Source organism: Perna viridis, chromosome 14, assembly GCF_037379345.1.
Source record: "Perna viridis isolate PV_CMFRI_1.1 ecotype Kerala chromosome 14, ASM3737934v1, whole genome shotgun sequence".
Classification (NCBI taxonomy): Eukaryota; Metazoa; Mollusca; class Bivalvia; order Mytilida; family Mytilidae; genus Perna; species Perna viridis.
Window position 1 is genome coordinate 1,850,356 of NC_142458.1, and position 24,431 is coordinate 1,874,786.

The window sequence follows — 24,431 nt, forward strand, 5'->3', positions numbered from 1 at the left end:
TCTCACATTTTGTAATATTAGAAAATCACTTTGCAATATTGCAAAATCAGTCACATTTTTTAATGTTACAAAATGATTTTCTAATATTACAAAATCGTAAGTGAATACAACAAATGAATCTTCTAATATTGGAAAATCAATTTCTAAATATTACAAAATCGCTTTGTAATATTAGAAATTCAATTGAATTTTCAATATTAAAAATTGATTTAAAAAAAAAAGTGTTTTGTGATATAAGAAATCTAATTTGTAATATTAGAAAATAAATTTGATATATTAAAAATCAATTTTTAATACTAAATATTAATAAATTTGTAATATTAAAAATCAATATTTAGTATTTTTAATACTAAATATTAATAAATTTGTAATATTAAAAATCAATTTTTAATATTAGAAAATACTCATTTTTGTCCACTTTGGCTTGCCATATACATCTGTATAGAACGAGTATAACTAGATGGTTGTTCTCTTATAGTGTATGTGTACTTTTGAGTACGTAGTGTACATGTTATTGATGTAACAGTTGTAGAAATCAATTTACAATGTAGCATCGGTCATTGCCATATCCCTATATAGGAGCCTGACGCAATGTCTGTGTGTTTCCAATTATCATCTATTTATTCAAATTTGGATTGTCGTGAAATATTTTATTTGTTGCAATGATAAACATATTGAGGACTCAGCGGTGCTGTCTTGATAAACAAATATTAACAGTCCGTATGCACTGTACGTAAATTCACAGTCCGTATGCACTGTACGTAAATTATACAAATGATCATCTCATAGAGAACGATTTAATTTTTCACGTTTGCCTTCATCAGTGTTGTGTCTGCCTGCTTTAGTTTTATAAATAAAATCAAATTAAATTCATATTGCCATATGTAAGTTTCCTGTGACCAAAAGATGTAAAATTAACAAAGTTACAAGTATTACTAACTCTTCATTATACAAGTAAATAATTAAGAGACCCCAACTACGAGGCGCCGAATGGGACTCTTGTGGTTTTGTACTGACAAATGTGAATTTTGTTCAACAAAAATGAATTGAGATTAATAAAATTTCTAACATACTACAAATTTTCATTTTTGTGTCACAAAAGACTATTGGTCTCAGTATCGTATATATTTCTCCATTGGCTCCAATGCTAACGGTGCATGTTTCAAAAATTTTTTAAAAATTGAAAAGTTGATTCAAATAAACTTTCATACATATATCATGTTTCAGGAAATGTTCAAATTTGATTTTAACTTAAAAAAAACCTAGACCAGTCCACGAAGATTGGAAAATCATCAAACCTTGAAGTCAAAAGCACATGTTTTCTACTTTCACTTTGGTATTGTTGTTGTGCTGCAGTACTCCCTATCAACTGGATATCCTTCCTCTTTCCTGTCTTTGAATCTGTAAATAAAAATCACACATTTTTTCTACTTGGATACATCTTTAAATATTGCCAAAATTCAAGTTCAAAATTAAATGCAGCTGTTTAAAAAAAAAAGAAAAAAAAGGAACTCTATTTTATTAGCCTCCATGTTTTGACACCCGCTCAAGAATATCAATACGATACTGGTACCTACTCTGTGTCACAAAATTCAATTTTGTGCAATTTCAAAATCTTTAGATTCTAGATTAAGTGACACAGTGGGTTATACGATTACGATATCCGATATTTCTTTCACTTGTGTGGTTTATCATAAACGTGCACATTCGTACCTTGTCCACTGCCTTGCAGTGAATGCTTTGAGTTTATTAAACATGTGCACATGATGCTGCACATTTTGAATTAATTTGCATATCCATATGATTCTGTAATTTGCATACAAAATTTACTTTTGTGCACAGAATTGAACTTTGTCCCACAAAATTGAATTGTGTCTCACAAAATCGAATTTTGTCTCAAAAAAGGAATTTCGTCATTACAAAATTGAAGTGATCATAAAACAAGTCTGTGTAACATTGTTTTGTACGACAAACATGATTTTGTTTTGATGGAACTCAATTTTGTGTACACAAAATTGATTTTGTTTACGAAAAGATCATGTCCCATTCGGCGCCCGTACCTACCCTCAGTGCATTTTGAAAGAAGGAACGTAACATATTTGCATGTGGTGGCGTTAATTAAGGCTGGAAACCACTAATTCCACTTCCCATAGGCTTCCATGCAAATTTCACAATATTCAAGGGCTTCTCTGGACTTTACCTTAACTTTTACCTGCAGAGGACTATATATCAGCATGATTCTACAAATGTCAGCTCACAATCCTCAGAATGGCATGTGGGGTTAGCAGACTTGCAGTGCAGTACTGGTCACCGGAAGTGAAGTGTCTGTAAATAGCATTGGAAATCCCAGTGTTTTCACAAGATAGGGGTATATTTAGAAATCATTATAGAGATTAGGTTTCACATCACAAGAAGCAAAATGCACCTATAAAATGTACAGAAATGTTTTTCCTTTCAGAAACTGTTTAATTTTTTTAAATAAGATGGGAACTTTTTTCACAGCATTATGAGGAACAGGGGTAATTTCTGCGTAGGACTTTTTTGCGTACGTTCCAAATGCTCATTGGTTGAATTGGTGGTCTGTAACCTTGATCGATTTAATGACACTCGATCTCCGATAGTAGAAATTAAGCAGGGTAGTTCTCTTTCACATGCCCGTACATGTAGTACAACCATGTAAAGTCCTACTTCAAAACCAGGGCTGTCTTCAGTAGTAAAAATCGTTACAAATTCCTGTTCCAAGCATAATTAAATAAATTTGATATCTGAAAGAATTTTTTTCTCGTATACAACAACAATTTTAAAAATGCCTTGTGATTTTTACACTTCTAACCTTTGAAAAAATTGTAAAACTCAAATTTGCAAATAAAAATAAGAATATATTAAATTATATGTAAATTAATAATTTAAAAAACTCCGCGGCTGAACATAGAAATTGATGGTTTACTTAATTTAGCCCAAAGCCCCCCTCCCCCGCTCCCACAACACACACACATGGGATAGTAACAGGTTTTCAATGTTTACGAAATGTAGCTAAATATAAGAAAAAACCTGCTATCGGTCGGGGTAAAACAATGATAAAATTTAGTTTCCATGATTTATTTCTTAATAACTCTATTTAATTCCTTTAAAAAATAGATGTTTCACTGCTTACCAGAAGGTAGTACTGATCTAACATACGAAGAATATATATATTTATGTTTGATAATGTTTATGATCAACTCTGCGGGTGTTTCTAGAAAGACAGAGGACGCTTACCCTACCGGTACACCTGGTCCATGCTTCCAGTTTTTAATGGAGTCCGAGTTTATTTACATTTGTTACTTTGTATGACTTTGTGTTACTTTGTTATTTTGTTATTTTATGTTCCTTGTTGTATGTGTCTGTTTTCCGTGCATGTTATTTGTCCCTGGACTAATTTCGTTTGATTTCCGCTAGAATCTTTGTTTCCTTGATTATTCTTTCATGTCTATTAAAAGATCAAAAAGATTTCTGATCTAATATTTTGCATGTATGTAAAATCAGCGTCGCACAAAAACAAAGCATTAATCCGTCCCCTGTATGTTTTTTGTTTTTGTTTTTGTTTTCATTGTTTCCTTTTTTGTCATTGTACTGTTGCTTCCTTTTTTCCTGTAAATCTATTTCAAAACTTTCTTTTTTAATATTCATAATGATTTAACGCATGTCCTCAATGTTCTAATTTATGTATTGTATATTATTGTTGGGAGAAGACTTCATACTTTGGTAAAACTTGTGTTCTATCCCTTCGTCAAATAAAATTGTCTTATAAACTAAACACAAACTAATCAGATCCCCCTTTTTATTGAATTTCTGAATCCGTACCTGATGTATGTCAGTCTATATATTGAACAATTATATGCTGAACTGAATATTGTCAAGTACACTTAACAGGAAGCTGCCTTGAATTGGAACACGTGCTTCACGGAATAGTCTAATATAAGTAATGCTGAACCTGATAACATGCTTCTATAATTCTCTTGAAACGCAAGCTCCTACATGTACACGTATCATATTTAGAGGAAATCGATCTTATACTAGGTTCTTGGTCTGATGATGTCGATCATTGTCACGTAAATTCTGCTACTGAACAAAATATTTTATTTTATTATTTATTGTATATAATTTGCTTGGTATTAAAGGACAAGTTAAAATGGTATATAAGCGGGAACACAGTGGACGGATCCGGCATGCGCCCCCCTTAAATCTCGATGTTTTTTTTACCCCAAAAGATTATGCTGCCTCGCTTCTATCCACCTGAAATCAAGGATATAATCCTTTCTTGGTTCAGGCCAAAATAAGAAAAATATCATAAATTCTCATCCTGTTCCAATTTTTTCACCCTCCCTGAAAAATTTTACTTTTATTTTTTTCCCAATATATGTCATTTTTTTCACTTAATAAAAAGTTAAATAAAATTCGACCGACAGCTCCCTAATTTTGAAAAAAAATGTTGGATGAGAAACTAGGAATTTTTTTAGGATGACCAAATGAATGCCGCCCTGTAACCTGTCCATACTTAAAGATGGATATATTATGCTTATTAACTTTAAAACAGGATTATGGTGCCACATGCACATATTCTTCCAGCTTTGAAATGAGCAAAGGAATTCGGGACCCAGATTATTTTACTTCTATTTTTGCATCTCGATAACTCATTAAAATTTTATTACAGGTAATGTTTTCACAAAAAAGTAAAAAAAATGTATAGGAAAATTAAACGCTCTTAGTTTAGCTATACAGTGCTAAATATCAATAGACATACAAAACAAAGAACATAAAGTAACTAAAATCATACATACAAAGTAACAAAAGCAAACGAGCAACTCGGGCTCCACTAAAAACTAGAAGCATGGACCAGGTGCACCGGTAGGGTAAGCGCCCTCTGCTTTTCCAGAAACACCCGCCGAGTTGCTCATAAAAAGTCAAGTCCGGGGTAGACAAACAAAGAAAGGAAAACTATGACCCGTTGAATAAATCAGTTTTCATGGTGCAGATGGATACACCATAACGATCCACGAGTTCATGATGACGACCATAAAACTTCTGTAGTGATGACTTTAATCTTGTAGCAACATAACCCTATTCCAGAAGCCAAAACGCATGGTATGAATAAATCAGTGCACACAATTATACGTGACGTACCCTGAGTTGTTTTCAGGTTTTTAGTGTAAGCACGCCAAACTGGTTCCTTGTTGGAAGTCACATTATGGTAACCAGATTCACCCTGTAGACTATTAATATTGTAAGAAGCATACTATAGGATGAAAGATATTTTGCAACCCCTTTTTTTGTTTAATTTTGTGCCAGTTGCGTCACTTGCACTGCAGAACCAGTAATCCTTTTTTTTGGGATTCAGTTTTCGGGGCTGTTTTCTGATTTGGCCGCTAACTCAGTGCCAGTGCCAGGTTTCAGTATCGTACTAATTTTCCCATAGACTTCTGTAGTGAAGTGCATAGTATAAGTGCATATACTTCAGGATTTTTTAAAAAATATGTCAATTGATTAAATAAAACTTTCACTTATGTGGCATTTCTAAGGACGTGAAAAAATAATTTCCCGTAAAGAAAATAGGGTGAGTCCACGAAGATCGGACAGAGAAGTAGTCTTGAACTATAAATAGCCATTTTATCTACTTTCACTTTCGTTTTGCACTCATTAAACCAACCTTTTCAGTTGAACATTTTTATGTGATGTTAGATTTTCTTTGAAAAAAGTTTTTCATCTTACAGTGTGATGTTTGCTCTATTTTATAAGTTATTGTTCATATCTTTTGACAAAACATTAGTCTGTAGAGAGGCAAAAAGAAAATGCACTATATTTTTGTAGCATCCATGTTTTGATGTACACCCGCTCAGGGATATGCAATGCAATACTGGTACTGCCAGTGGGCCCTTTTAGTGTGCAGTCAAATCAGAAAACATCCAGATCACTGAATCCCAAAAGGGGATTTACAGAACAAGGAACCCTTTTGTTTGAGCAAACATGAGCAACATTAACCCAATTTTTTTTTAACCTTCTGCAAGTTCTGGAATCCACCACACACAGTGGATCTATCCCTGACTCGACCTGAGTACTAAATATTTGTTAAGGGATGATTGAATTATGTTCATTTCTGACTATAAATATTACATGAGTAGGCATTGCTTCTTTCAGTGAGGACCATGAGGTTTACCATCTTTTGGTGCAAGCGCAATATTTAAATATTGAAGTTTTATTTCAGCAGCAAGTTAAATCAATATTTCTATTTGAAAATCTGCCTTGTTAAATAATGGGGAAAATACAGAATCATTTTTTAATTTTTTTTTTTAATGATGAGTAAAATAATTGTTATTCTAAAATTTTGAACATTAATTTTTTGGGGGTCCTCTTCCCACTTGCTTTCAAAATGGTAAATGAATTAGTAGCACTTTGCCATACTTTACTATTTTTTACCCAGCAACATCTTTTTTAGTTTTGATTAATTTGTACAGATAACGGAAATAATACAGTTCTCCACGGATGATGGGAATATTTTACACATTGCATGTGATGTAAATAAAATGCAGACAACTGACAGTATATGTAAATTTCAAAAAAGAAAATGATTGTGTTTCCTATCTTAGCTATGCTTCAGTTAAGATACTATCAGATTTATATTTTAAAAAAATTTTTTTTTAAAAACACATCATATCGATTTTCTCTTCTTTTAATTATTAAAAAAAAATGTGCGAATATTAGAAAAATGAAGTTATTTTTACTGAAATGTAATCTTAAAATATGTATTTTTATTTTGTTTTGTTAAAGGAACGGTTACGCCCAGGACTTGACTTTTTTTCATCGGTATATTGAGGAACCTAAAGGGAAATTCAGATATTACATGTTATAACTGTACAGCTCACCCCCCTTCATGGTCCTCGCTATAATGTCTGTCGTATTGACGGTCCATAGTGGTCAATAGTCTAAAATTTCCCCGACCATTTTTTAATATTTGGATAATGATTTGTTTGGTTAGGGGCTGAACTATTAAAAAATTTGGATTGTTAGAATACCAAGGAGTTTTAATGCTTCTAATGTCACATCTAATTAAGCTTGAATGTTGTGTCCTGTATTCTGTTGAAGTTTTGATCATTTTAATCCCTGTTTTATGACATTTTGAAATGTTTACATGTGGAATAGCAGGTGAGGAGAGTTTTGGCAGAGCTTGTTACTTATTGACTGTTGTGGACGTGGAATTTACAACTATTATATTGAAAAAAATTCCAGATTACAGGTGTAAAAAAGGTTTGATACTAATTTGTGTATTCAGCCTAGAACAGAAGTTCAGTACAGGTCAGGAATAATGAATTGTTTGAATGTGGAGTTTTTTTTAAGTCTAGTTAAGGCCAAATAAAAAAAAAAGATATGTGTGGTTACAGTCATCTGACTGAGTCCATTTTTTTACTGCTGACTCTAGATTTTTTTGTCAAAAGGAAAAAAGAAATTGTTAAAACTGACCAATCTGGATGTTTTTCCTAACTTCTGCTGACTAAACTGCATTTTCAGTAGTAAGCAACACTTTCATAAATGTTTCAGCTGCACCCATGAGACAACTGAAAGCGGTAGATTAATATCCTGTTTGTGATGATTGTCTAGTGACCATTTGTTGTAATTAATGTTATCATAGAACGCTTAGATGATCATGGTGCAAGATTTAGCAACATTTCAAGCCTACCTCTTGAGTTTTTGAAAAAATAAAAAAATAAAAAATAGTTTTCTGATCTACTGACCCTTTTTTATTCAAAGAGGTGACCAGAACCACACATATTTTGTTATTTGGTCTTAACCAATCCCAATAAATCACACCACTTGCCCAGTAATATTTTTATATGTATGCACTTCCAATGTTGAAGCAGTCTCATGTTATAACTTTCTATTTCAGGCACTATGAGTGAGTCAGAATCAACTACTAGTGTCTTCTCCACTGGGCCTCGGAGGTCCATAGCAGACTGTGTGGGTGAAATGTACCTTGATGAAAAGCTATCTGATATACACTTCAGCTTTCCTAAAAAAAAATCTACACCATCTGTCCCTGCTCATAAAATGATCCTTGTAGCGAAAAGTCCAGTTTTTAAAGCCATGTTCTGTGGTGATTTGGCAGAGCGTGGATCCACAGTTAAAATTACAGACATTACACCTAAGATTTTTAGGCTTATGCTTAAGTAAGTACATGTGTACCTTGCAAGCAACAGACGAATCTATTTTTTATACTTCCTGTTTAGAAATAGGGTGGTAAATATTGATCATGGTGCTATAGTTGTGTGTTTGTCTGCACAATTGCCGGTTTTCTCAGTATTTATTAATTCCACTTATTATTTTGACAGAAGCTTGTAGGTATGCCATGATGTGGAGTTCAAAATCAGATTTGACTGATATCAATTGCTTGATGTTTTTATTTTTGTTTGCCATAATAGGGGGCAGCGCTTGAAATAAGTGGTAGACCCATAGACATTGTCTGTAACAAAATGTGCAGATCTACGCTGAATTCTAGTCATTTTATATACATTTAAAATATAATTTCATGAAAATTTGCTGTAGGTCTATGCTAAAATAAATTTAATTTCGAAGACTGTGGGGTGTCTTTTAATGAGCATTTTCTAATTTTAAAGGTTTGTATTGCTAATGTTAAATGTAACAATTTTGCAATTTTTGGAATTTATAACCCTAAGTGTATCAATTTAACAATTTTTCTGCTGATTGGAAGATTTTAAGGAGGTAGACTTAAGGTAAGGGACATAACTCATGAAATCAGTGATATGTTTGTTTTATAATAAATTTCACCAAAGCCTCTTAAGCGTTCGTTTGAAGCAGAATAAAATGAATCCAAGTAAATTAGATGCTTAAATAACATTGATGTACAATGCTGAATACAAACATTCCAATGATTTTTTAGAGTTGTGTCCCTTACCCTAGGTCTACCTCCTTAAGTGGACCTGTAAATGAGGAACTTCAATAAAATCTGCTAGGTTTTCAATACATGAAAACTTCACAATTACTCCTTGACACTGCTTACCAATTTTGTCAATTTTGGAGAAAAAATGTATTAGGGTTGGGAGAAAAAATTAGGGTCGGTCGGGAAACCCGATACATATTTTTTTTTTGGCCTAATGAAAATGTACATTAAATTAAAAAAAAAAAAATCGAAAACACTTTAGAAGGACTATTTTTGTGGTATTCAGGAAAACCAAATATTCAAATTCCCAAGAAATTGTGAATTTTCATTGCAAACATAAATGCTTTTTTAACATTGAAGTCTGTGCCTTTAGCCACTAGCCCTATGCCAGAGACAAGTAAAAATTTATCAGGGCTAGTAGAAATTTTAATACATGTAAAGCCCCCTTCAAATTTAAATAGCAAAAGAAATTGTACCACAATGAAAGTGTAACTTCATAGTGTATGTTCCCCTTAGAGCTCCATTTTTGGTGATTTTACGGAAACTACAGTGCTTGAAGAAATTACACTTAAAAAAGTGTTCAAAGGGAGAGAACTACTATTTTATTACTCTGATTCTCACTTATTGCATCCATTTCTATTTTAACTCTATTTAAATTATTTGTAGACATATTTACACAGATAAGCTGTTGATTACTGCTGATAATGTTGGTGAACTACTTCACGCATCCCAAAAATACCAACTGGAGAGTTTGACAGCAGATTGTGAATCATACCTTCATCAAAATCTTAGTCTTCATAATGCTTGTACAATCCTTCAACAGGCAGCTGATTTCTCATTGTACAATTTGACAGATGAAGCACACAGTTTCATGTGTAAACATGCTACAGATATAATTAATAGTGAGGATTTTCTCTCCCTGTCACAAGAAAATTTGAAGCGAGTTTTAGAATGTGGTGGTTTCTCAACTGATGAGGTTCTTATTTTCAAAGCTGTTATGAAATGGGTTGAGACAAAAGTCGAAGAGGAATCTACTTCTGCCTCAGCACAGGAGAGGAAAAATACTCCAGCAAAAAAACGCAAGGCTGAACCAGAAGTGCTAGAAAAAGTTGATAGACGAAGGGAACTTCTCGGTGATGTATTGTATCAGATTCGGTTTTTGAACATGAGTGTACATGATTTTAATGAGACTGTAATTCCTAGTGAGATTTTGACAGAAAAAGAGCAGCTTACATTTTTAAGAATATTAACTAGGCCAGAAGATAGCTCATTACCTTTAATTGAATTACCAGATGAGTTTGAAACATGTGGTCGGAATGATATTCCTGCTATCATGCTGAGAGATATTGCAGAGAAACTCCCAGGACGAGGTTTTCTTGTATGCTTGCCAAAACATCTTCGAAATTGTGCTAGAATCCACTTGCACTCTTCAAAACCATTTAAGATAAGCTTGTTAAACATTGTACCTTTAAAACGTGACCAAGAATCATCAACTGTAGAAAAAGCTTCAGTTCTGTGCCAAATTAAGGGGACATCATTCAGTAAAAAAGCCGTTTGTGATTTTACAGAGTACAGGAACTGTTATGTCCGTTTAGATCATGTGATTAAAGCCAACAAGGAAATCATTATAGAGGTGATGATCTCAGAAGACGATGCACTGTTTACAAATAAAACAGAAACTGATTGGGAAGAGCTAGATTCAACAATACCGCTACTTAAAGACAGCTGGATCAGTAAAGAAATATCAACATCCCAGGTTGTCAAAGTAGCTTGCGAGGGGATAGACATTGTACAAGATATAACACTCTATCCTGTATAATCAGCAGTGGAAGATCAGGGGTTTAAATTAGTGGTGGTCTGAGGTCTGTGACCCAAACTTTAAGACCTAGCACTTTTATAATTCATTTCATTTACTTAAAATCATGTCATTGACACTTTTCTATTGAATTTTAGTTTTTAGATTAGACCTTCATTCCATGAAGATTACTTTGAACCCCTGAAGGTCATGGACTTTTCATAGTTCCACAATCCACATCAATGGTTTACTTGAGGAATAACACAAGTCTTTAATTATCTTTCAATGACATTAGGTAGTTCTTGACATAGGCAAATACACTTTTAATATAGTTATTGAATGTAAATGCAAACTAAGTTTTGGACAGGATTAATAAATTTGATGAACCAATCAAAATGACATTTTCTCCAATAATGCATTGTAATGCACAGATACAAATCAAAGTGCTGTTTTCACTGGGGTTTTTGATTTTTGTGAAAATTTTAGCATAAACAGATTGTTGGGAAAAAGGTGAAATTTAACAAAATTTGTAAATGTGTGTTATGTTGTATTATTTTTAGTTTATGATTACAGTTTATACTTCAGAAACCTGTAGTATTGATTGACTTTCAGTTTATATGAATTAGGAAAAAAAGTTCTAAATAATATGAAAATGATCACAATTTTAATTTACATCATGTATTCTTTGAAATTTGTTTAATGCTACAATTTTCATAACAATAAAAAATCTCCAGATATAAACATTAAATTGAAACAAAAAAAAATAAGTGGGATAAAATATACTGTGTGCCAACCATATCATATGATCTGCCTGATTTTTACATGGACATCCTCTTTAAAGGTTAAAACACTTTTTATTGGTATCTCAAGCAATAATCTAGTGGTAAGATTAATCAAAAAATTTTACCGAAGGCAACACTGTTGGAACTTATGTTTGGAAAAAAAATGGTGAACAAATTTAAAGTTGGAAGTGAAAAATAAGGGTTGGTTCAGTTATTGGAAACACATATTTTGTTTTGTTGACAGCTTTATAGCAGTTTGTATCAACCTAAAAACATGATAAACTTGAGATAAGTGGGGCTCATATAGATTTAAAAAAAAACAAAACAGTTTTTTTTATCATATATTTAAATGTATGTCAATGTATTCTCAAGTACTGTTTGAAAATGAAACAATGAAGGAATATTTATTAATATTTGAAAGCTTAGTTTCTTTTCCTTAATAGACAATAGACTATGACAATTAGCTTAATTCATGGTAGGAACTCACTCTCAAATTCTAGCCAGTCCTGAATACAATTATTTGATATATTTACTATATGGCTATATAGATTTTTGCTAAAATTAGCCAGCCCTACCAAAAAAATAGACAGTCTCGGGTTGGCAGGCGGGCTATTATTTCTAACTCTGCTTTGTAACCAATTTTCGAAAACTTAATAGGTTTAAAGCAGGAATTGTTTGATTTTCTAGGTATGGGAAGAGGGAAGAGGGTGGAGGATGTTGCTATAGATTATTTTTCGAGACAAACTCTTTGTTTTTGCTTTTTGTGAAAACCAATATATTTATTTTTTTTGTGACAAGTCAAAAACAAACTTTTTTTTGGTTCAAATAAATGGTAAAAGCTATAAAAAGATGAGAATTAAGCACACAATCTTTTGCACATTGCTGGTGACAAATTATTTATTTCTCCATAATTAGTAAAATTTTATATACACTGTAATTAAATATGTATGGTACTAGTGGATTGGTACTTAATCTTAATATTCTTAATCATCAAGAAAAATATTTATAAAAATTATGCATTGTTTTCACTTTAAAATTTGTAGTGATAATTGTGTAATTCCAACTGACGTATTACCTCAATAATCTATTACTTCATGGTTATTTTTCATTTCTATTGACTCCCTCATCACTTGTCCATTGAAAATCTTACTTTTGTTATGTTAATATGTTAAAGTCAATTTCCAGGAGTTGATTTTTTTTTTAACGTGTGTTTTTCATTTGTTGTTTTCTGATTTTTAGACAGACTTGAAGGTTTATTCTCTATTATCTACAGATTTTTTTCATTAGAATTTTGTGTAATGAATATTCATGGGTATGATCTACATTGTTTTCTAATACATGTATTATATTTGTAGTTTGCTATTTTTTTATATCTTGTTTCATGTGAATATAACACTTTGATAGAAAGGATCTATTTTGTTTGTACTGTTAAAAAAAATATTCTACTGTGAAAAATGACACTGTTGTATGTTCAGGTTCCACTGTTAGAAAATGTTCTATTGTTAAAAGAGACTCTGTTGTTTTTGCAGTTTATACTGTTGTGCAGTGTCAGAACTAGGTAGGAAGATCAGTTACTAAGATTTCTGCTTGTTGTTATATTTTTAAGTGTAAGTTTATGTAAGAATTAGGCAAAATGTGAAAAATCAGAAACAAGCATGTGGGCTTTTCAACATGACAATCTTATTTCCTTCAAAGATACTTTCTCTATTTGAAAAAAAAACCATTGTTAGATTTCTGCACCACTGCATTTACTCAGAAAAAACAGAATGTTAGAAAAAATTAGGTTTTTGACAGAGTTATCTGCCATTTGAAGTGTTTTCAATGCATTTCAATGAAAAATTTAAAATCAATTTACCAAAGTGATCTGGGAAATCTTGCATTTTTTTCCTTGATTCTGATGCAAGTAGTCCAATTAAACTTTCAAGATTGTGTGTTTTTAATACCATGTTTCACCCACTGCCTGATTCTTACTGAGATTAACACTGAAGAATTAATATCGTTTTTTTAATTCCAAAATGTACGTGTGCATGTACATGTTACATCCCAAGGTGTACCTTATATTTTGTTTTATTTTATTACTTATTATTGTAAATTTGGGGATAAAAGCAGAAATACTGACTTTGGAAGTTGTATACACCCAGTATGATGGTCCTATATCTTAAAACTACATGCTGTACGTGTACATTCAACTTTTACAGTACGTTCCCGAATAAATTGATTTTTATGAACTCGCGACCAAGGTCTAGGGCATACACCATGGTACATATATATATTTAATTACCCTTGTCCGTCTGTTCATCTGTCCGGCAAGGTAGTACAAAAGAATGTACATGGTTCGTCCGACTATCTCCGGATCCTACAACATTTTAAAATTTGAGCAACATATTTGAATTTTGTTAGACATTTATAGAGATGTGCATGACCAATATCCTATGCAAAGAGTAACTATATTCACTATTTCAAAGCTTAACACATCTGCCACATTCATTGCTAAACACCGCCCATTTATGCAAATTAGTACAGTTCTGTTTCTCTTTTCTGCTGCTAATTGTTTTGGTATGAACCGCCGTTCTATTTCGGCAAACTTCTCAAGGTAAGATATATCGATGAAAAAAACGTAAAAAAAGTGTAAAAACGATATGTCCATCCACACCCGGTGTGATTTATTTACAGTTATTGTTATCGTTGAATATACATGTACAGTGGTACTCCGATGTGGTGTTACTTAAAATTTCCTCCCACGTCGCGGAGTTTAGGAAAGTACGAAGCACAGACAAAATCACGGAACGAAACCGGGTAAAGAGTAACACGAAATCACTGTCAGTCCATCCTCATTTCAACCTCATTCAATAATTTTAGCCTCTCAAAAATCGACGTTTCTTGTAAGCTGTGTGATGGTTATGTGGTGTTCCTTTTTAATTACAACTCTTTATGGAATTTCTCGCTGGTACAGTCTATTATCAGTTGAGTAATGTTTCCACATCTTGGAAAGAACTTGGATCATAGCCTTTGTCTTATTCCCATTCCGTTCAATTGTATACAATCTACCAGAAAGTGATACAGATCTTCATCTTCTGTTACACATGGCGCACTGCGTTGAAAAATGAGAACTGTACTTGGCTTTGGTTGTTTTTAGCATGTACGTCTGCTTATTCAGCCTAGCTTTTACCTCGAATATCCAACACTCCTCCAAATATTGTGCGATGTGGACATAGGGTTGTTGTGGATTAATTTTGTAGATGTTGCAGAGATTTCTTTGCCACTCGATCTTTCGTTGTAACCAGTTCTTGCTTATTTATTAGTACATCGGAAACAGTTTGTAGATTTGTAATGAGTAGTGCTCATACACTCTGTATTTTTATATAAGGTACATGTACATTTATGTAGCTACATGTACGTGTAGTCAATCAGGAAGCGATTATCTGCAGGTCTTCGGAGGAGATTGTTGGAGGACCAATTTGATTTCAGAAAATGTTGCCGAAATTAAAGATCATAGAACTTATTATTTGGGAGAAATATGTGGTACATTGTTTGAGTGGCTATCTCCTAAGGTTTTAAGCTACCTGTACATATACATCTTTGAAAGTTGTTCTACACATAGGGGGTGTGCAGAGGCAAATAATTTATTCTTTAAAGGAGAAGGGGCGATAAGAGGGTCTTATTGGCTAAAATGCAGCTGAAAATTAATCACTAAGTGTTGAATGATTTAATCACAAATTAGAAAGCATTCTTCTGATAATTCTTGCCTTGAAAAATTGCTTGATGTTGATCAATATTCACTGTGCCAATAGTCAGATATTCTATCAAGTTTTGTACTTTTTGGTCACTTTCTGGTCATATTTTTGGCAAGGAACAACTACATATTACATACTTTATCATAAGTGAAGATATAAAGTTGTTTTTTTTTTTGGTATGGACATAGTATTCTGGATATAAATGTTATTCAACATTTATATCATACTGTTAATGAACAACTTTTATGTTCTAACAACGAAGTTGATATTTTTAGGCCATATTCATGGCGTAATGCCTCTAAACCTTTTAGAAATATTAGTTTAAGAATAGTTGGTCTTGTTAATTAATTGTAATGAACGCATAAGAACTTATTGTGCGCATGCACATTTTCTTCTTTGCATGTCTCTTATAGGGCTCTGTAATATTGCATATTTATCACTCGATTAACTTGCACTTGTAACACTCCACTCTTGCACATGCTTTTACAATTGAAAGATTCCGTGACTAATCCCTCTTAATGCAGTATTTACAACCTCTTTAAATCCTCAATCAAGTAATGTGAGGTGCCTTAAGGGCTAATTCAGTCAGCTTGAAATATTTTTCATTAAAATAAATATATAGTTTCATACAAAGTCAGGTTCTGACACACAAAATTAAACGTTAGCAATTTCAAGACATTACATGAAGTCGAAATACAATCATGCAGTGTAATGAATGCAGAGAAACAAAAACAAAATATAAAGCTATATACAAACGTCCATAGTTTTTTTTAAGGACATACTATTTTTACGACCTCCCTTGCCAGGTTTTGTATGTTTGCGATGAACCCCTTGGATGATTAGTTCAACTGCTTATTGGACGAAAATCTCCCACCCCTCGAGCAACCCAACATGAATGATCGGACAGTTCATGTTTTGAATGAATCACAAATGATTGAGCGAATTCTGTTTCCAAATTCAAATAAAAATGTGTCGCCTGGGCTTTCTGAATGTTATGGTTGGTTCGTGACTAAAATAAAGCGTCGTTTAGCCTTAGAAACAAATGACGCCCATCATCTTAAATTTTAGATTTTCCTCTTGACTCCTCTTATTGAACAGATGTGACTTAGTTCATAGTAAAATTAAAACGTTTGTGGAATTAAAGGTAAGTTTTTTTTTTCATCGAGGCCTCTACAATTTTTTCTTAAACGTATTCTTTATTATTCTGGCACACTAACAATTTATTTTACAGTATTCACACAACACTTGAGGTGCTGGTGGCAGAAATTTTAAAAAGGGGGATTCCGGGCTATTATTTGTTCAAGTTCACCCAATTTTGGCACGAAATTAACCAGTAAAGTGTTATAGGTCCGCGGGGGTCACCACTGACGCTTATAAATCATTCCGTAATTAAGTGATTCATTGGTTCCGTTTAAATGAAATTTATTGTTCGAGTGTTTAATATCCTTTTATTTGTTCGAATGTTTTGCTGCCTCTGAAAATCGGAATTTATGGATCCGCCACAGTTTCCTGTTTATATTGTTATCGAATGAATGTAAAACTTATCTCTGTTAACTTAAAGTCTCTCTCAAAATAGTACAGTACTTAGTAGACTTGTAATATATACAAATGATACCAGGGTCCGATCCAGACACTTTGAAAAGGAGGGGTGCCAGTCGGGGATCCTCGGGAAAAAGAGTGGGGTGCTAGGTCATTATCTGCCATTTTTTTGTCAATTTAACACATGAAAATGACAAATTTTCCAATAAAAAGGAGACATCAACCCCATGTAACCCCTCTGTATCCGTAACTGTATATCTCGACGAAAAGAAAACCCCGAGCTGTGTGTTGACACAACTCAACCGTTAATCGAGTCCAGTTTTTAGAGCTTTCCTGGTGAGAAGTCTTTCGTGAAAAAGGTACAAGCGGTACAATCAAGTTGACAAGGATTTTGGCGTCAAATTTGAAAAAAAAAAATAGATTGAAGCGTGTACTGAGGTTTAGAGGTTGGTAGATGATAAAGACATTCAAATGTACTATCTAATGATACATGTAGCTGTCGGGATAAAAAAAAAAAAACATAAACTAGTCCAGATTATCATGACGTTTGTTGAGTCATTCTATTTAAAAGAATAGGTCGGTGTATGTATGAAGGTACATACTACATGTAGTTTGAAAGATATTTTGTTTATGTAAGTAACGCATCTGTAAACTTATCGAACGAAGTTGGGAGAGATCTAGCTAAACCACGTTAATTTCAAAAAAAGATTTTGCAGAACGTAATTTTAGGGGCGGATCCAGCCATTTTGGAAAGGGGGTCCTGTCTTTTATTGCCCATTTTGTCCAAAATTTTCATGTAAGGCCAAATGTCACGATACTATTGTTTTCTGCTACATGTACCAGCAAGATAAAAATAGGTAGTGAAATTATATTATTTTTTCGAAAACATTTTACGTTAAGGTTATCAGGATAAACAGTTTTATTCAGACTAGAATTTAACGGAGCTTGAGTAAAAAAATACCATAAATGTGTAGGGTTGGCACAATAAATAGAGTAGGTAATCTAGCAAGAAACAGACATTTTACAACATGTATTTGTTGAGCATAATTAACAACATACTTCAAGGGGGTCACCGAACGTGATTTGTATTTCTTGTACATGTATATTGTATTTCTATGTGCAATGCAGACTTATATTTATTAGTACATTGTACTGTAAATACGTTTTGTACATGTATTTACCCGGCATGTTTGTTTGTTTTAAGGCCATTGTATGTTTATTTTGATTTAGAAGAATTGTCTCCGTGGATTTTATTACTTTTGTCCTTTGAGGCCTTTCAGAGCTTACTTTAAGGTGTGTTTACACTCACTGAAGACCTTTTGGTGATCTCTGTAAGTATTTACTATTCTTGATGGGATTATATAGTGGTGTCTTTGTTTGGTTTCATCAGATCTGTTTCTTTTTCTATTGTACTGTAAACAAGTCTTGTTTTTATACATGTATTTACCTTGTTGGTTTTAATGCAATTGTATTTTTAAGTTTTATATGTATGTCTAACTTTTGAAATTTTACCCTAGACATTTTAGTGTAGTGGACCATGGATTTGATATTTCTTTCCACTTTCATGGCGGCCGCCTTGACATCTTTTGTATCAGCTAAAGATAGTAAGTATTGTAAAATTTTATCTTAAGTTTTTGCCCGTTTACAAAAACGAAATTACTGTACATTTATTTTATACTTAATTATGACCGTTATAAGGAGTAAAGAAGCTCCAATACTTGGGGTAGGGGAAGTGGCCGAAACTAATTTTGGAACCATCTTTATATGACTTATTATTAAGGTACTACAGGTAGTCTATCACAGTCTGTCCATCTGTCAACACCTAGCTCCTGTAACTGATTTTTAAATCACACTGTTTGAACAAAATACCAGAGGCAGTACTGATCTAACGAACGAAGAAAATATACTTATTTTTGATAGTGTCTTCATATTTATTTAAAGGTCAAAAAGATTTCTGACCTAATGTTATTATGGAGGTAAAATCACTGTCACACAAGAACAGCGCATCCACCCGTCCACTTCATGTTTCTCTTCAGTATTTTTTTCATTTTTATTTATTTCCGTGGTAGCAAAAAATAATATCTAATGAGCACGTCTACAGGTCCCGACAGCATTTTAAAGATTAAAATAAATAGCATTTAAGGAATAAGGTGAGACATACTGTACATATAGCATGTGCCTTTCTTGTGCGATTTTTAGACGGAAGTACATGTAAGTTTTCTTTATTTCCTGTATGGTGTGCTTTTTTTTACTATTTTACTCTTCCTCCGCTTACATGTTCCTCTTCAACTCGTCAGAAATGCTGCCCTTGAAAAAAAATAAGCTATCGACATACAAATCAACTGATTTAATCGTGGCTTTTATCCATGTCCGGTCTCATTTCAATTCTGAAATCAAAGGTTGGAACGATCACACAATGAGGACGTGTTCATTTTGGCATCTCGTTGTATTGCATCGATGTAATGTCACATGATCACTTTTCATCGCTAACATTGAGCTGATTGAAATTCTATATAAAGGATCTAATTTTTTAAGAGGCTCTTGGGAAAATAATGTGTTGGTCTGAAACTAGTACATGAACGTACAAGTATCTTTCTTGTTTAATGTCGTTTGTAACGAAGAAACATGTCAAATATTCGTAAGTACCTGCTTTTCGAAGATTAATCAAGGGAACCAAAATTATGGCGGAAATCAAAAGAATGTAATCCAGTCACAACGACCAGACAGGGTAAATAGAAACAAACAACAAAAATAGAAGAAAAAAAACCAAAATAATATGTACAAAGCAACAAAAGTAAATGAGCAACTCGGATTCCAGTAAAAACTGGGAGCATGGACCAGGTGCACCGGTAGGGTAAGCGTCCTCTGCTTTACTAGAAACACCTACCGAGTTGCTCATAAAAAGTCAAGCCCAGGGTAGACGAACGAGGAAAGAAAAATCATGACACTTTGAACAAATCGGTTCTCATGGTGCAGATGGATACACCGTCACGATCCATGAGTTCATGGTGATGACTATAAAACTACTGTAGTGATAATCTTGTTGTGCTCAACATACATGTAACCCTGTTCCAGAAACCTAACTGTAGGTGGTCTACTGTAGCCGTAGCACTGTACGTAAAGACTGCATAGTTATGGCGGCTATGGCATAACGTACATGTACATGTATGAGTTGTGATATGAAAACTCTATACGCATGCGCTGAAGGGATATTGCCACAGATTTGAAAATACGGAATGAAACGTCGTCATATTTATCACATAGTTTGGTCAATTAATTATTATAGATTTCCTTTACCATCGATCTGTAAGTGTAGGTTAAGATATGAGGCTGACTTGGCTGTCTCTGTTACAGTAGTACTTATTCTTTATCTCTAACTCTTTGGGGTAGACGCGACGTACATGTATATATACAATTGCCTTTTCTACTGGCCCATAGTGGGCAGTCCGCCCGTGCCCACTCTAGCTATTGCTCGATTTTGGACAAAGGCCTATCGGCATTTCTTTCAGTTGATTGTACTTGCAAAACTTGTGATAATACAAAGGAAATAGCTTACTAACTCCTATGGGTGGACAGAGTGGATAAGCTAGGAATTTTGTCCATCCGGTGCCCACTCCCAAAGTGGCCGTTTGAAAGAACAAAGTTCATCCGAGCTGTTGTGTAGTTATATATGTCATATATACATGTACATGTAATTATATAATAAAGTAACGTTTCAGAATCGTATTGCCGAATCATTACGGAGAAAACGCTGGAGTACCGGAAACACTGCTATATGTATAGTACCTATAGGCATTGTAAAGATGCGTGTCTACAGGCAGTTATAAGCAAGGAGTATGTTGATCAAGGTGTGTACTTTGGCAAATTTTGGAGTTCACAATATTTGAACAAACAATTTTATTCATGACTATGTTAAAAATCAAAGTATGTACTGTTACATGTATGTGTAGAATAACGTAGTCGGATAAGAAAATCATAAATGTAAATGGGTTTTAATGAAATTAAACCGCAAAGGAGCAAAATCAGAAGTGGATCCTGAGATTATAAAAGGGGGCCGGGCTGTTATTTGCTAATTTCTCACTAATTTTTGCACGAAATAAACAATCCAACTCTGTTGGGTTACTTCTACTTGTAAGTAAGAAGAAAGATTACTCGAAGACGACCTTATAAGATATCATAAGTACTACTGTACCCCAATAAGATACCGGTAGTATACCCCACTTTTGGAAGAGATAGTCTGTCTGTCCGTCTTCCTATAAAAGAAAAGATTTTATAAAGCTTTATAAAGATTTTATCAATGTTGTCGAAATCTTTATCATAAACATAGGATATGTGGTATGATTGTCAGTGATCTACCAAAAGACAAAAAACAAATAATTAAACTTCTACGGGACACTACACGGTCTTCAATGAAAATCCCTACAATGAAGCAAGCTGTAAAAGGCCATAAAATAAGTGAAGTGAAACTATTCACAAAAGACGAAAATCGACTTAATGTATAGAAAATTAACAAACACAAGAGAAACAAAGAAAATTATTGGACTGCAGGTTCCAGGCTTGAGACAAGCACGTTAAGTACAGTAATGTAAATGGCGAGGTTAAACATGCATGTATTTGTGAGGACTAAACCCTCCCGTAAACTGGGGTAGTGATGGGGAAATAGTTTACCACTATAATAACAATAAAACGGATAGTTATAATATAATTTCTCTACTTTTACAAGACAACCCCTTAATTCCTTAAAAAAATCCTCATTAACGATGTATCGATGGATTCTTCCTATTTACGATGAATTGTTAGCTTATTCTTTATTGACGATATATCGATGAACGTTAGATCCGAGTGTGGAGTGCTCGTCAATTTGCCAACTGAAGGTACTTTTATTTTTTTCAACTTGTATATACAACATGTATACTTGTAAAAATTTTAGTGTTCCATCTCCACATTTTCTTCATTGTTTGGTATTTGACTCATTTTGGACATACAGGTAATAAAGTGACTAATATGTCACCACTGCCCCAATATTAATGGAGATTATGAGATTACAGATTGGAATCCAGGGAGGTGTCAATTTCGTGCAAAATTTTGGTAAAAATTAGCAAATAGAAGCCTTAAATCCTTTTTCTGTAAATTTCCTTTTGAAAATATCGGGATCCACCCTGCAGCAATAATATGTACATGAGGCGTTAACTAACATCTAATTCGATAGAACCTCTCTTCTGTTTGGGATCAGAGTACGATTTCACTAAAATCTCAATTAAGGAAGTATAGACCTAGGGTAAGGGACAAAACCCTCACATATCATTCGAGCGTTTGTGTAAAACATTTTACATCAATTTCTCCTAAGTTAAGTCTTTGATTGATTTTTCATCTAATTCAAATGAAAGCTTGATAAGCTTTGGTAAAATTGAATATGATGCAAACATATCACTGATTTCAAGAGTTATGTCCCTTACACCAGGCGTACATGTACCTCCTTAAGATGCCCCTTAAAAAACTACGACCAATTTGATTGATGTTATTTGGAGATTTGAACGTTTTAATTTGAATGTAACTATACCTTTTTGAGATTTTTAATATAATTCCCAAGTAGTGGTGTAAGAACGATTAATCGATTAACCACATAATATAATCGAAAGGGCTTCTCTGATACTACAAGAGATAATTGATCAATCGGTCAAGAATATGCTATCAATTTAAAGGTAGAAAAGATGTAAGTAGCATAATTTCGAACATTTATGGAAAGTTTTTGTAAAATTTTTAATCAAGTCATTCTTGAAAACACATTTTCTCGAAGCTGTGTAAAAATCCTGATTGTAGTTGATCTTTTTTGTCAGATAAAAAAGGCTACGTACCTTTTCTATACATGTAGTGCAAATAATCTCATGAAGATTTTTAAACTAATGTTCCACACCTTTTCAGCAATTGTGTTGAGAAGTTCGGTAGCCACCCGTGCAGGTCCGGGTGTTAAAAGAATAGGCCTGCAGCAGCGCTAAGCTTGTCGTGAAAGGCGACTAAATAGTGCTCAGAACCTTAGCCGGGGGCTAGGGCGCTCTGCCCACAGAGTAACTGGGATGTGTGCCCCAGGTGGTTGAATGGGGTACCCTTGGCTTGTTACATGCTGGGGTTGTCAGGCTATAATACGGAAAACCTGACCGCAAACCATAGTGGTGCACCGTGTTGGAAAAGATGCCATGTTCCTCGCACGTTAAAGAACCCTACTGTGGTATTCTCCCGGAGTAGGAACCATAGGGCTCCGCCACAGGAGGCTAAATTGCCCGACCCTACCCACCTCTCCCTATTTCCAGTGGCAATCAAAATTTGTCGACCCCATTGTCCATGTGTCCCATCCATTTCATTTCATCATATTCTCATGTTCATTTTATCCTCAATTTCATGATCATCGTCTGAATATAGCTGAAATATTGCTGCTCGGACGTTAAACCCCGACAAACAAACAAACAAACAAAAGCCACTTTGTAAGTTATATCGTAAAGTTTCTATTACGAGTGATTTGATTGGATTTTGGTTCCGGGTTAAATTTAAGTAACTGACTAGATGGTGCTGGACGATACACGCTAAATATGAATGAGTGATGTCAGGGGTTTGAGAGAGCGAGAGTGGACTCAAAACCCTGACTTGGGAGAATGTGGTTACATAATCCTGATTACTCTTCACTAAACCCATATCTGGTATTAATATTATGTATTTTTCTTCTACATGTACTTACTTTGTATACACTCATTGCATTCAGTAAAAACTTTCTAAACTGAGCCCCTTTGAACTATTAAATTAGTTTACCCAGGGTTGCAATATTTTTAGATTGATACGATGACTTAAACAGTGTTTGGTTTAGGGAGGTTTTCAAATTATTCAGTGTTCGTTTTTGACAAATCATTACATAATCATGTAACCTGTGCGTTTAATTCGTATTATTTGCAGACTGTCCTTGGGGAGACTATCCTAACGCCAGAAGGTGTTATGAAATCAACAACTTGACCTCGGGTCGGTATTGTCTGCGTGTGAAAATGGACTCGAAGATGCAGGATAACCCGGCCAACAATAACTTTGTTACTGGAATGAACTGTTGTGGAGAATGTATGAAAACCAAAGGAACAAGTCCGGATAAAACCGAGTTTTTTAGACAACAGTACCCGGAATTATACAAAAATGAGACAAATCATTTCTCCATCAAAACAATAACCAACTTCCTAGGGATTGGATCTAAACATTCAAAGGGGGATAAGTCAAATAAATAAATTTCCTCACTTCAAACTATATAAATTTATGCAATACAAAATGTTGTATTTTCATTTGAAGTCTTGTTATAAATGAAATTTTCTGCTGTAAACTATATTAGCGATGCACAACATCTTTTAGAATTCACAGTGAAAATAATGGTGTATAATATTTATGAGATACGAACTCATTCCCTTATGGAACCACCTGCCTCGCCGCCATAGTCCTGTTAGTGTGCTGGACTGGGGCGGCGAGGCGGGTGGTGCGTAAGGGAATGTGTTCATTTAGAGTGATATAGAAAGCGTTGGAAAAAAATCAGAGCAACAACTTTTTCTGCTACAATAGAAGTTCTATTGCATGCTTATTTATTTTTTTGCATCTACTTCACTTGATAGATTCACCAGGGGGTATAA

At 33.7% G+C, this 24,431-nt stretch overlaps 2 protein-coding genes across 3 annotated transcripts; both read left to right on the forward strand.

The window, feature by feature from the left end:
- Positions 1 to 5,205: 5,205 nt before the first annotated feature.
- LOC148597705 (BTB/POZ domain-containing protein 6-like) lies at positions 5,206 to 12,961 on the forward strand. Its single transcript, XM_088561459.1, has 3 exons — positions 5,206 to 5,263; positions 7,919 to 8,198; positions 9,596 to 12,961. Exons 2-3 carry the CDS (start codon positions 7,924 to 7,926, stop codon positions 10,746 to 10,748), a joined length of 1,428 nt encoding a protein of 475 aa, XP_088417585.1. The 5' UTR covers positions 5,206 to 5,263; positions 7,919 to 7,923; the 3' UTR covers positions 10,749 to 12,961.
- A 3,303-nt stretch (positions 12,962 to 16,264) lies between these two features.
- Positions 16,265 to 24,092, forward strand: LOC148597706 (uncharacterized). 2 transcript variants are annotated; one of them, XM_088561953.1, is made up of 4 exons: positions 16,265 to 16,384; positions 18,297 to 18,383; positions 20,499 to 20,627; positions 23,722 to 24,092. In XM_088561953.1, exons 2-4 carry the CDS (start codon positions 18,317 to 18,319, stop codon positions 24,036 to 24,038), a joined length of 513 nt encoding a protein of 170 aa, XP_088418079.1. In that variant the 5' UTR covers positions 16,265 to 16,384; positions 18,297 to 18,316; the 3' UTR covers positions 24,039 to 24,092. The 2 variants fall into 2 exon arrangements, with proteins under 2 accessions (XP_088418079.1, XP_088418078.1); XM_088561952.1 differs by lacking the exon at positions 16,265 to 16,384 and adding an exon at positions 17,116 to 17,225.
- The last annotated feature ends 339 nt before the right edge of the window (positions 24,093 to 24,431 follow it).

What these genes read in the sequence shown, in the direction of transcription:
- LOC148597705 (XM_088561459.1), top strand. Translation starts at nt 7,924, where the DNA reads ATGAGTGAGTCAGAATCAACTACTAGTGTCTTCTCCACTGGGCCTCGG. An exon ending in ATTTTTAGGCTTATGCTTAA is followed by an intron (nt 8,199 to 9,595) that starts GTAAGTACATGT and finishes AATTATTTGTAG; the next exon opens with ACATATTTACACAGATAAGC.
- LOC148597706 (XM_088561953.1), top strand. Translation starts at nt 18,317, where the DNA reads ATGGATTTGATATTTCTTTCCACTTTCATGGCGGCCGCCTTGACATCT. An exon ending in TTTTGTATCAGCTAAAGATA is followed by an intron (nt 18,384 to 20,498) that starts GTAAGTATTGTA and finishes GTAACGTTTCAG; the next exon opens with AATCGTATTGCCGAATCATT. An exon ending in CAAGGAGTATGTTGATCAAG is followed by an intron (nt 20,628 to 23,721) that starts GTGTGTACTTTG and finishes TATTATTTGCAG; the next exon opens with ACTGTCCTTGGGGAGACTAT.